At 63.6% G+C, this 12,531-nt stretch overlaps 1 protein-coding gene across 1 annotated transcript; it reads right to left on the minus strand.

Annotated features, from left to right (window-relative positions):
• Positions 1-4,430: 4,430 nt before the first annotated feature.
• On the minus strand, positions 4,431-12,509 carry CHTF18 (chromosome transmission fidelity factor 18). Its single transcript, XM_052635803.1, has 22 exons — positions 12,419-12,509; positions 12,008-12,202; positions 11,777-11,927; positions 11,470-11,638; positions 11,021-11,113; positions 10,884-10,936; positions 10,610-10,754; positions 10,100-10,309; positions 9,499-9,596; positions 9,101-9,224; positions 8,864-9,015; positions 8,613-8,706; positions 8,277-8,375; positions 8,025-8,155; positions 7,632-7,803; positions 6,704-6,928; positions 6,473-6,622; positions 6,247-6,377; positions 5,482-5,626; positions 5,257-5,379; positions 4,879-4,936; positions 4,431-4,805 (listed from the first exon to the last, which is right to left on the minus strand). Exons 1-22 carry the CDS (start codon positions 12,507-12,509, stop codon positions 4,669-4,671), a joined length of 2,946 nt encoding a protein of 981 aa, XP_052491763.1. The 3' UTR covers positions 4,431-4,668.
• Positions 12,510-12,531: the final 22 nt, after the last annotated feature.

A 12,531-nucleotide genomic window follows, 5' to 3' on the forward strand; every position in this document is an offset into this window, starting at 1 on the left:
TGAAATAGTTTCTTTTTTATCTTCCTATCCCCATGTTCACCTCAGATAGGAACTCCCAGGGATGGGAGACAAGGAGGCACATCCCCTGAGGCCTCAGGAGGGGAGTCAGCCTGTTGTAGTCGAGAGAGTCCCACACCTACCCTGGGGTGGGTGCTGGCAGGCTGGCTCCCCACCGTCTCCTGCCAGGCCTAGGTTCTACAGCATGGACTACTTGTCTTAAGTTTTCTCACCAGAGACCAGGCCTGTTGCCATGGGACGGTTGTGTGTAGGGTCTGACCCCACCCCATCTCCCAAGGTCCGAAGCGAAGCTGCAGACACGGGGGAGGTGTTCTCACTGGGCCTCATCCTGCCAGCACATGGGGCAGATCTGCCCCAGCTGCAGGTTTCATTGCTGGGGCACCACATGGAAGAGAGCCTGGTTTCAGGAGGACCCAGTGGGGAGCTGACAGCACCAGGTGGCTCTGGGTCACCAGCATTCTCTACATACTCAGAACAGACCAGGTGAGAGGCTGGCCTCATCTCTGGCCCCTGCCTAGCAAGGCCACAGGTCTGAGTGGCACTAGGACCAAACCAGGCTGCAGGTCCTATCGGGTTGGGGCATTTCCTGCCCCTGCCCCCCAAGTCCTCCTTGGGGACCCTGTTCAAAGTGGATCAGAGCACCCCACACACCACTGACTCGTCCTGAGCACCAGAACCAGCACAAAGGGACCCTGCCTCGCTGCATCTGCCCCCACACCCATCATATCCCCGTGAGCCCAGCCGGCTTCCCCACTCCAGTCAGGAGCCCTACAGGTGTGGGACCTGCAACAGCCGTTTCTAGGTCAGCGAGGAGCCCTGTTGGTTCTCACCAGCAGCCCAGTTAGGGGAGCTAATTTCAGAAAGGCGGTTGGTCTCCCTGGGTCTGCTCTGCGTGACTGCAAGGTGGCGTGAGCTGGAGCACCAGCTGTCGCTGCTTCTGGAGCATCCTCCCCCCACCGCAAACCACTGGGCCTCTGCTCATTCCAGACCCACCCAGTCCCTCTGCGGACCTGGGGTTGACAAGTCCAGACTCCCAAGAAGCTGAAATAGGAGGCACCAGTCCCCGTTTTCACCAGAGACAGCAGCTTCACAGGCTCACACGAGCAGGCACACATCAGCTCAACTGCTGTGTAGAGTCATGGCCTTTGTCCCACGGGGTCACCAGGGTCAGCACGAGGACTGCTTCTGAACCCTGAGGGTCCACAGGGCAGCAGGTGTGGCCAGTGCTCACAGCCAGGAACCAGCATGCAGAGAAGGGATGCAGGACCCCGCGCCCTGCACAGCTCCCGCCGTCCTGGTGCGGTGACGACACCCCGGGCGTTCTCAAGTGCCATCACGAAGGCCCGTGTGCAGCGGGTGCCGTGGAGCATCCGAACCATGGAGGAGAGATCGCACGACGCAGGCCAGGTCACACCAAGGCTCCTCTCAGGGCCAGAACACAGTCCTGGGTTCCCCATTCTGCCTGCACCCTCCATGGGGAAGGCATGCCTGGGGGCAGGGACTGGCTGGCCTGGTTTCAGTCTAAATCTTGAGCCAGTTCTGGGGGCTGACTCAACACCATACCTGAGCACCCGCCCCTTGTGAGCAGGGCCCCAGCCACAGGAGAGCCCCAGGCACCCCGAGCAACAGGGTGCCTGCCCAGTCACAGGGCACCAGAGGAACAGGTGGGGGTGGGTGGGGGGAAGTGAAGTAAAAACTGCTGGCCATCTGCCCTGAGGAGGATGCTGGCACCCTCGGCTCTAAGCGCCCCCACCCCCCATAAATCCATAATAAGAAATAATCCCTAGTTTTCCTAACATGCCCCAGTTCCAGAAGCGCCTCCTGTTCCGTTGTCACGTTGGTGTGGGAGAGGGCCGGGCAGGCGCCGCTGACCTTGTTTTCTGCGATCACAGCAGGGAGAGCCCAGGGCCCGAGGCGGGCAGGGAGCACCCCAGGCCTGGCCTGCTCCCGAGTGGGAGCACCTGCCGAAGGCCTGGCACAGGCTGCCCTGGGAGCCATGGGGTCTGGCCTCCAGGGGGACTGGTTGGTGAACTGGACCCTGCCACCCACCACAGCTGCCCAGCGCTGGCCTGGGAATGCAGGGCAGGAAGCAACTCCACACAGGCCCAGGTGCCCTGGTCAGAGTAGGCTCACGCCCATGGTGGGTCAGCCCTGGGCCTGTCAGTGGACACTGCGGAGGCTGGGGTGGGGGTGGGGGGGCGGCATCCCAGCCTGGAGACTCCAGCCCATGAGCACCAGGGGCTGGGGTGCGATCTATTGGCTGATGGTCTTGGGTTCTGCACCATGTGGCAGCCTGTGAGCCCACCCAGCCCAGTGGGAGGACACCTCACCCAGGGCCAGAGCTGAGCCTATACTGCTCCCAGCTGCACCTCCCACCCCCCAAAGGCTGGCAGAGTGTGCCTGGTGAAGCCAGCTCCCCAGGGTCAGCCCAGCCCCCCAGGAGGGCGGGCAGAGTGGGGGCGGTGCCCGGGCCTGGCCCAGGTGGCGGGATGGGCGGGGCACCTGCCCAGGCTCTGCCCGGCTCGCTCGCCCATCACTCATCCTCGCCATCCCGTGGCCCTCGTCATCTCTGTCCTCGCAGTCGCCGTCCAAGGTAGGTCTGGTGAGCTCGCCCCTGTGCTGAGCAGACTCTGGGGCCTGCCCAGGTCGCACTGGGCTGACCTGGACGCCCCCCAACTCCTGAGGTGCCCTTGCCTGTCCGTCTTCGGGCGTCCTCCTGTCCCAAGGGGCCGGCCAGACCCGGGGAGAGGAAGCCTCCTCCATCCGCCGGCTGGCTGCGAGGGGAACCGCATCCTGCTGAGTGAGGGAGCGCTGTGCTCCGAGGCCAGGGGTGCACGGCAGGCATGGGCTCGGGGGCTGCAGACCCAGCTGCCGCCCCGCTAGCTGGGGGTGGGGGAGACCCCCATGTGACTGTGAGAACCTGCGCCGCCAGGTGGGGTGCTGGAACTCGGAGTCTCTGGGAGGAAGCCCCTGCTCGCCCCCACTGGCTACCCCCCAGAGCCCCTCTACTTCCCTGGTCTCACTCCTTCCTGGTAAACCCTCCCAGGGGTCCTTTCCGTACCCTGAAGTAGGCAGTGTCACACTCCTGGCAGCCCCCTGCCCACACTTCCCAGGTCAAGGAAGCCAGCCCCCTGGTTCCCAGCTTCAGTGGTGGGGCGGGGGCTGGGGGACCGCAAGGGGCTCCCTGGGCCTCCAGGTGGGCTGGAGCAGGGGGAGGCAAGGAGCCGCCTTGGCCCCCTTCACTTGCTGGCGGGTCTGGAGTCTGAACCTGTGCTCTGCCGGGCGGCCCGGCACTCAGGCAAGTTGGAGGAGGTGCAAGGCAGCCAGCAGGAGGCTGCAAGGGCCCGAGTCCTGCACCAGCTGGGCAGCCAGTGACTTCAAGACCCCCGGCACGTGCCCCAGCCCGCCCCCTGGGCAGAGATGCAAATAGCAGCCCCACCCTCCTGGCCCCTGGATTAACCTGCCCTGGGGTGGGCCTTGCCCATGCAAAGCAGGGCGAGGGGTGTGCGCGTGCCCCGCCCCTGACACCAAGGTCTTCTGCTACCTGGATGGGAAATAATGGGTCCTGCACTTGGTCGGTCAGGGACCTGACCTGTCCTGCTGGTGGCAGGACACTGCCCCCCCCTCTCCAACCCAGAGGCCCAGCCTTGGTGAGGCTTCGATGGAAGGTAGGGGTGCAGAGCTAAGCATGGAAAGTTTTCTTGGCAGTTAATGAGCCCCATGGGAGGTGGGGGGCAGGCACATGGGGCCTGATTACTGTGGCCTCAGCCCCAGCCCTGTTCCCCGGTGGGTGGCAGAGGCCGTGGGGACTCCCCAGGCAGTGAGCGGGTGTCCCTTTCTGTGGGGGGTGCTCACCAGGGGGAGGGTGCATCAGGAGGGTGACTCCAGGCTGGCAGCCCCCGGCTCTGTGGCTTGCCCCATACTCCCCAGCCCCAGGCTGGCCACTTCCGAAGCCCCCAACGCCATGGAGGAGTGGGACGTGCCTCAGATGAAGAAGGAGGTCGAGAGCCTCAAGTACCAGTTGGCTTTCAAGAGGGAGATGTCGTCCAAGACCATCCCCGAGTGAGTCCCCAGGACACCCTTCGGAGCTGCGGCCACACCCCCCAGGCTGGCAAGATTTGTGTCTCATTTCCCTGCCCTGTGCTCATTTGTATGAGCCAAGACCACACCCCCACGCACTGCCGCCAGGCAGCACTCCGGGGGCCGGGAGCCCACGTGCTCACCCACCCTCCCCACCCACAGGCTCCTCAAGTGGATTGAGGAAGGGATTCCCAAGGACCCCTTCCTGAACCCCGACCTGATGAAGAACAACCCGTGGGTAGAGAAGGGCAAGTGCGCCATCCTGTGAGGCCCCGCAGCCCAGACTCATGCCTCCCTGTAAAGTGGACGCCTCTGTAAAGGTGTGAGTTTTATAAAGACTTTGCGAGAATGCTGGTGCTTTTGTACACTTTCTAGGAGAGAGAAAGCAACACTTAGGTAGCCAGTGTGTATCAGGGGATGTCTGGTGTAGTCCAGGGTGTCTGGCATGACCCCAGAGTGTCCACCATGGACTAGGGTGTCCGCCGTATGCCCTGGGGACGTCCAGCATGGGTTGGGGTGTCCAACACAGCCCAGGGTGGCCGCTCAGGCCCCAGGGGCTCGCCACGCCCCCTAGAGCAGGTCCCTGATGTACAGGCTGCGCCGCACGGCATTGGAGACGCCCTCCTTGAAGCGGAACCACACGTCGCTCCTGCCCACTGCAGTGCCCACGCGCCGCTCGGCTGTGTCATTCTCAGGGTCCTCGTGCCCTGCGGGGGTCACACACTTGTTCTTCCACCTGACTCCAGCCAGCCCCTCCTCCGCCCACCCCTCCACACACACCTGCACTCGGGGCTGCTGCTCTCTTGACAACCACGCGACCGAAGAAGTCCCTCTCGGGCTGAAGGAGACAGGCTGGTCAGGTTCACGGGGACTGAGCTCTAGCGGACTAGCCCTACCTGGGGAAAGGGCTCAGAGGCCATGGCCCCCTCCTGCTGAGCCTCTCAGCATGCACCCTCCACCACGCTCACACTCACCTCTTCCCTGCCAAGGTCAGGAGGTGCCAGCACCCTGCCCAGGTGGGAACCGGGCCCAGGCAGAGCCATCATGCTGAGCAGCAGGGAGCTGGACTCCAGGACTTAGAACCAGCCCACTGCAAAGTCGCCTGCCCAGGCCCCCCAGCGCCGCCCCATGGCTTCCCACTGGTATGTCGGCCCCTACCTGTTCCTCCAGGGCGGCTCTCTTCAGGATACACTCCAGCCGCTGCTTGTGGTTGCACAGGACAGGTGGCTGCAGCTCCTTCTCCCCCGAGCCCCCCGGGGGACCCCCGGGACCCCCATCCACCTGCAAGAAGTCATAGACAGTGACAGTTGACTGGGTAGGACCACAGCGGGGCCCATGTCCTCTCCGAGGGCCCTGCTCTGCCCAGGGCCTGGAGAGGCTCACCTGGGGGCTGTCTCTGGCTCGAGCCGAGGCCTCCACCCGCCGCATCTTCTCCACTTCCACCTCGCGGGCAATGAGCTGCTTGGCTTGGTAGGTGAGGGGCTTGCGGGCAGGCAGCTCAGGAAAGCGGCAAACCTCCTCCACATTCCTGCTCTTGGGGTGAGCGGGGCAGGGCAGGCCCCAGGACACCTGGTTAGCAGGGACAGGCCACGAGCTACTTACCACCTCTGGCCCCACCTGCCAGACGCAAGAGTGTAGGACGGGGTCCAGGCCTGGCCCTGCTGTGCCCCAGCTCCACAGCAGCAGGGGCATTCCCACCCTGAGCCGCAGTTTCCCCCACCACACATGGGCAGGGGGAGGGCTGCCCAGGGAGGAACTGACACCACAGAGCAGGGCCTGGGCTCAGGCTGGGCTGAGCACATGGGACCGAGCGTCATTACCGACCGAGGCCTGCATCCGGCCCCCACTAGTGCCGGCGCTCCACCCACGACCCTCTCAGGACAGAGGAACGGAGCCCTGGGGAGCTTGAGGGCCCTCGGGGGCAGCTCCTGTGGGCATTGAGGGACTCCGCGTACACCTCTGGTCCCAGGTCGGCCCCAGTGGGGGCTCCACTGCACAGTCACATTCGGGCAAGGAATGAGCTAGACCTGACCCCCCCAGCCTTCAAAAAGAGACCTGAGGCTCACACCATGCCTTCAGACTCTGGCCGAGCAATCACTGTGGAACCTGGAGCCTAGCACCCCCAGCCCAGGTGCTGCGCAGACTCACGGCTCTAGCCTGTAGACGTACTGCCCGTCAGGTGTGCGGTCCTGGCGGTAGGTGAGGCTGTATGCGAGCATTGTGCCTACCAGACTGGCCAGCTGCTGCTTCTCTCGGGCACTGTACAGCTGTGTGCTCACCTGTGGACCAGCAGGGCACTGAGTGTGGCCAGGCCCCACCCCGCCCCAGGAGGCCCACCCCTCCCAGGCCCAGCACTGCCAGGCCAGGCACTCACTGGGCGCAGCTTGGGCGCAAGGATGTCCAGGAGCAGACAGAGGATGTCTAGGATGAGTGCCTGAGGCGCAGCCCGGCTGCGGGTGGCTGGCGTGATGCCTGACACCAGCGTCTGGATCAGGTTCTGTGTCTGGTTCATGCGATTCTGGGCCTGGGGTGGAGGGCAGACCAGGACCAAGTCACCCAGGACCCCGAGGCTAGACCCTGGCCCCGGGCAGGGCACAGGCCGTACCTCCTGCTGGCTACTGGGGAAGGTGATCCGCGGCATGTGGCTGGAAGCGAAGAGCAGATGGAAGGCCGGGAGCAGGAAGGGCAGGTAGCGCATCAGCTGGAAGCTCTGGCCGTGGAGGGCGGCCCGGCCCAGCAGGTCGTCAAAGGCCAGCCAGTCGAGGGCAGTGCACACGGCGCCCAGGCTGGAGTCCCGCAGCCTCAGCCGCAGGAAATTGTCGAACAGGCCCTGCAGGCAAGTGGACAGGCCAGTCCCTGAGGCCCTCCAGCCTCGTGGCACCCACCCATACCACAAGCGCCACCCTGGGGGGACCTTCCCCTCTGACCAGCCTGTAAACCGCAGCGAGTGGCCACAGGGCCATGAGGTGGCCAGAAAGGCCTAGCCTGCTGCCTCCAGCTCATCTGACCTAGTCACCCGCTAAAGGAGAGGGAAGCTCTGTCCACCAAGGTCAAAGGCACAGAGCCCCTATGCACGTTCCACGTGGGAGTCCCTCCCCTCCGGCCACCACGCTGCCCTCCACACAGCGGTTTTCCAGATTTGCAAGGATCCCCAGCTGCTAATCCAAAGCTGCTTACCCAGGAAGGCAGCTTACACCAGGCTTCCCAGGGGTGGGGGTAGGGGGGCCTGCCACTTGCTTTCCACCCCACCTGCACATCCGGAATCCAGCCCCTCCTGCCACTGCCGGGCCCTTTAGCTACTTCCCCAAGGGCAGACACAGAGATCCCACCAGACAACCCCCGCCGGCCGTCCCCCCTCCTGCCTGACCCTGCTCCCTCCAGAGGCCTCCCAAGTGCTGGGTCCACCAGTTTCTCCTTGGGCTCAGCACCACTGAAGTGTGTATGTCCGTCAGTTGCTGGCCGGGTCAAAAAATGCTGCCAGAACCGGGCCTCCTGCCCCCCGACCCCCACGAGCCTGGAGACTGCACGGTTACCTGGACCACCTTCTCATGCTCGCCTGCAGAGGCGGCCACGTGCAAGATGTGGTAGAAACGCTGCGCGGCTGTAGTTAGGGGCGCCTCGGCAGCAAGGGGCCCGGAGCCTGAGAGCCGGTCCCCGAGCAGGAGCATGTGAGTGGGGAGGGTTGAGTCCTGACCCACGCGGCGCCTGCAGGGGGAGCTGAGGCTGAAGTGGAGCCCCTGCCCCGTCACCCAGACCCAGCCCTACCCACCTTTGTCCTCCCAGCAGCACCGGCTTGTGCGTGTTTAGGGCACCCTGAGGTCCCACAGGAGGGCGAGGTGCCACGGCTCCGTCAGCAAAGGCAGAGCTGGCTGGCTTCCCAGGGCGACGGTACCGTGGACCTTCCAGGCCAAGGCTGGCCTGCCTACCTCTGGGCCCGGGGCAGCTGGAAGACCTCCTGCCACACAGAAAAGAGCCCCCTCCGCTGATCCTTCAGGCCAATGCGCGTGCTCTGAACGGCCTGAACGCTCAGTTCCCGCTGGCCCCGCCTGTGCAGGAACTGAACATGGGGTCAGGGAGGGTGAGGATGGCTGACCCCAGCTCCAGCAGGAAATGGACACAGGGGAGGCGTGGAGGGGGCGCTGGCCACCCCGTCCCCCGCCCCAGAGCCACCTGCCCACCTGCAGGGCATTGATGCAGGCGCGGATGTCGTTATCCGTTTTCTCGCAGAGGGCCGCCAGCGCACCGGGGTCAGCCTGCATGCCCCGCCGCAGGGAGATCTGCAGAGAGGTGGGAGGATGAGCGTGCCCTGCGCCCTGCCCTGTAGCCACCACCTCCCTAGAAACAGCTCCTGTCCTACGGGGAGCAAAGGCTGAAGAGCCCTGCTGAAGGAGCTCGGTTGCGCCTTAGAACCACCCACAACCGGAGAACAAACTGGCCCAGGACCTCCACCCAACGTCCTGGGAGCAGCTGGGGGGCCACAGGCGGATGGCGGAGGCAGGACAACCGTCACAGACCTCCTGGAGCCGCTGCGTGAGCCTGGAGGGCAGCGTGGGCGGGAAATGTAGCAGGAGGGCCTGCTGCTTCAGCTGCCGGAGAGAGGGCGCGAACCTGCAGAAGCAGGGCATGCACAGTGAGCCGCCCCTGGCCAGGGCGCTGCCTGAGTCCCGCAGCGAAGGAAGCGGGAAGCGAGGGACAAGCCTCCCAGTGGAGACCCCGCCCACCCGACAGAAGACCCTCCCTAGCCAAGGCCCCGCCCCCCACTCACGGGTCGTTGCAGATGCAGATAATAGGCCTCATCAGGAGCCCCGCCTCTGCCCGGCGCCACCGCCCCCCGCCTGTGGGCGTAGATGGGCCCCCTGGCCCTGCCTGCTGTGGGCCCTTGCGATCTAAGACACTCAGGAGAACGTTAATGGCGGCCTGGGGGGACATGGAGATGGCAGTGAGACACAGCCCCCCACTGCGGGATGACCAGCCCACCTGCTGGCCTACCCAGGAGGCCCACCGTGGGGGCCCCATCGATCTCGTCGATGACCAGGCAGTTGGGTCTCCCACCAGCACCCAGGACAGACTCCATCTGCGTGGCCGCCTCGATGCGCGTGCGGAAGGCTTCAGGGCTGCGGTCATCACTGGAACCAGGAGGCCCGGGAGCAGCTGTCAGGGTAGCCAGTGTCCCCAGACAGACGGTCCCTCAGGGCAGACCCACCACACCTACCACTCAAAGATACTACACAAGGCCACCCCCTGACACCAGCCAAGTCCCAGGAGCCCCGAGATGTGTGGACCATGCCACTGCCATGCACCTGGGACACCAGGCCCCACCTCCAAACCAGGCATTCAGGGCTGTATCCCAGTCGACCAGACACGTTAGGACAGAGGGAGGCCCAGCCTTCCCCCACTCACCTCGCATTCATCTCCACCACGCAGTACCCAGCGTGCCGCGCAATCACATGGGCCAGGGTGGTCTTGCCCAGCCCTGGGGGCCCACACAGCAGTGCCACCTGCAGCCAGGACAGGAGAAAATGTGCTGCAACCCACACCGCCTCACAGACTTTGGGAGTCCCTGGCCTAACTGCCAGAGACAAAATCCCATCGCACAAAGTGCGGTGCCAGGGGATGTTGCCCTGCCCTGCCTTTATCACCAAAGGAGAACAAGCCCCAGCCTGCTCGTGGCACAGAGTAAAGCCTCATGTCAGGTGAGTGCCGTTGAGATCTGACACAGACACAGCTGTTACTGACACGGCTGACACCTGAAACCCACTCACGTTCCACTGTAATCACTGTGGGCAGGTGCAGGGCCCTTCAAGTAGTGCTGACTTTGTCTAAGTCATTAGAAGAGAGGACTCGAGTCCTAGCTCAAATTGCTGACACCACACCAAGACACTGACATCACCATAGCCTCGGGGGCTGTAAATGTGCCTCATGGCCCCCAAAGGCTGCAAAGGCTCCAGCCACCCAGAATACAGCCATTAGACATGTGTGCAGAGCAGTCAAGTGCACTCACCTTCTGCCGGGGCCGCCCACTTGGGTCCAGCTCAGCCTCCAGCATCTCCTCGAGCACTTGTTCGTGGCTTTTCCACTTGCTGGAAGTTGTGGCCTCCTTGCCACCACGGGTCGGTTCTGCACTGGGCCTAGGCTTCCGGACAGGCTTCTCTCGGCCAAACACCACTAGGTCCCACAGCTTCAGCCACTTGAGGAGGCAGCGGTTAGTGAACTGGAAAAAGAGAGGCCTGGCCTGAGTGAGGGGGGTGTCTCCTCATGCCTGCCCCTCATGTCACCCTACTCTCTTAAAAGCCCAGAGACACATGCAGGGACTGAGGCTGAGAGACCAGTGAAAGGCCCAAACTGGCCTCAGTTTCTCCATCTACCAATACAATCCAACAAAGCTAATCAAATCCTTCCCCTAAATCCTGACACCCCTGTGGGCTGGCAACACAAGGACCTACTAGGCCCTGAGTTCTTCTCTCTCAGCAACAAAGAAGCCAGTCACATCTGAGCAAGAACAAGGTCTCACGTCATCACTGAGCAGCTCCGTATAGCGCTGCGGTGCAAACTCATCCACCCAGAGGCAATGCTGGGAGGCATCTGGGCTGTCAGCTGGCTCCTCCTCAGGTGCCCCTGAGGGCTGGGTCTCCTCCTCCATCTCCTGTGACCTGAGACTGGAGAGCATCATGCCTTGAGTCACTGGGCCTTAACCCCATGCAGGGACTACCCCCCTGGAATGCACACTAGGGGTCAGCAGTCCAAAGACTAGCGAGGATCCTGGTGTGGAGAGCCCCCCGTGTCACCTGCACAGCGTGTCTGAGAGCCGCTGGGCTTCTTCCAGCAGTCGCTGCCGCCGCTGTGCAAATTAAATCAAAACAGCTCAGCCACCAGTCACCCAGGAGCCACTCCTTCCCTCCCAGCCAACCCCAGCAGCCCCCACCTCGCTGTCGACCTTCTCCTTCAGGGAGGCAAAGGGCATGCCCAGCAGGTCCAGCTGGCCACGGCCACGCCACCTGGTGTCACGGAAAGGGCTCTGTGAGGGAAAGCAGGCAGCAGTCACTCCCCTCTAGTTATGGGGTTGCCACAGCTCCCTCCCAAGGGTGCTCAGGGATCCATGTGGCACTCCCTAGCATCCACAGCCACAAGGAGCCCCTTCTCGCCACGGACCCCAAGGGGTCACTGGGATGGCAGCAGATCTAAGGAGGAGAATGAAGGAAAAGGTAGAAAAAAAGAAAAGAAAGAGAGGAGAAAAGATGGAGGAGGAGGAGGAGAAAGAAGGTGGCCTTCCTGAATGCAAGACCAGAGGCAGGGTGGACCTCTAGAAGGGTGCACGGAGTTAGAATGAGCATATGATGTCCATGGACCGGCTCGTGGCTGCAAGGCACCCACCTGCACCCCAGTGCCCACTGGGTCAGCCCGAAGCACCAGAAAGGCCCGGTCGCCATCCGTGGAGGTCACATTGACGTAGTCTTCCAAGACTGGGGGCCGCCGCAAAACAGGATTGCGGGTGGCTAGCGAGGCCTGAGTGAGACTCGCCTCAGCCCCGGAGTCTAAGGGCCTGGGAGGGAACCACGATTGTTATGGGGATCCTCCGGGAAGAGCCATGGACCCAGCCCTGCCCCAGACCCCAAGACCTTGTTGGAGGAATGGGATCCTTCCAAGGCCCCCAGAGACGCCTGTGCCCCAAGTTACACACCCCTCGCCCCACAGCTCATCAGGTATCTCAGGACTTGGTGGGGGAGTGATGTCCATTGTCGGGGAGTCAGGTGGCGTCATCTCTTCCATCTCTTCCGACCTAAAGTTCAGTCTCCTGACAGCCTGCAGTCTGGACCGTTTGATGTGGGGAGCTGGGGAGACACATGGAAGGAATAGAGGGACTTCCCCAGCCTCGCACCCCACCCCTATACTCTAGGCCCCAAAAACGTACTAGGGGGCAGGGATCTGTCGCCCTGGATGTCAGGAGCCAGATGCCTCTTCCTGACACTGCCCTTGCTGTTCCTTGGAGGTCCGCCTGGAGAGCAGTGAATGGCAGCGTCCCCTCCAGCAATTGCTTCCTCGAACGTCAGGCGGGGCCGGCCCACAGTGGGCCGAGGGTCCCTGGAAGGCGACAGGGCGGCTGTCCCTGCGGAGGGAAGGCCCACAGCAGTCATCCAGGGCAGCTCGCCTGCACACACAGCCACAGCCCCCGCGGCCGGCGCCGCTGCAAGGCCGTGCTCTCTCCAAGGGGGTTGCGGCCTCTCCCCTGCGCGGCCCTCGGAGCAGTCCTCCTGGACTCCCCGGGAGGGCCAGGTTTCCTTCGAGCTACCTAGGACGAGGCCGCGGCGATACTCGCGCCTACCTTCCAGCTCGGCCAGCACCTCGAGCTCGGCCGCGAATTGGTTGTCGAAATCGTCCTCGACGCCGTACAGCTCCAGCTCGTAGTCCTCCATGGCTGCGTGCCGTACCGCCGGA

The sequence above is a fragment of the Budorcas taxicolor genome, chromosome 2 (assembly GCF_023091745.1).
Source record: "Budorcas taxicolor isolate Tak-1 chromosome 2, Takin1.1, whole genome shotgun sequence".
NCBI lineage: Eukaryota > Metazoa > Chordata > Mammalia > Artiodactyla > Bovidae > Budorcas > Budorcas taxicolor.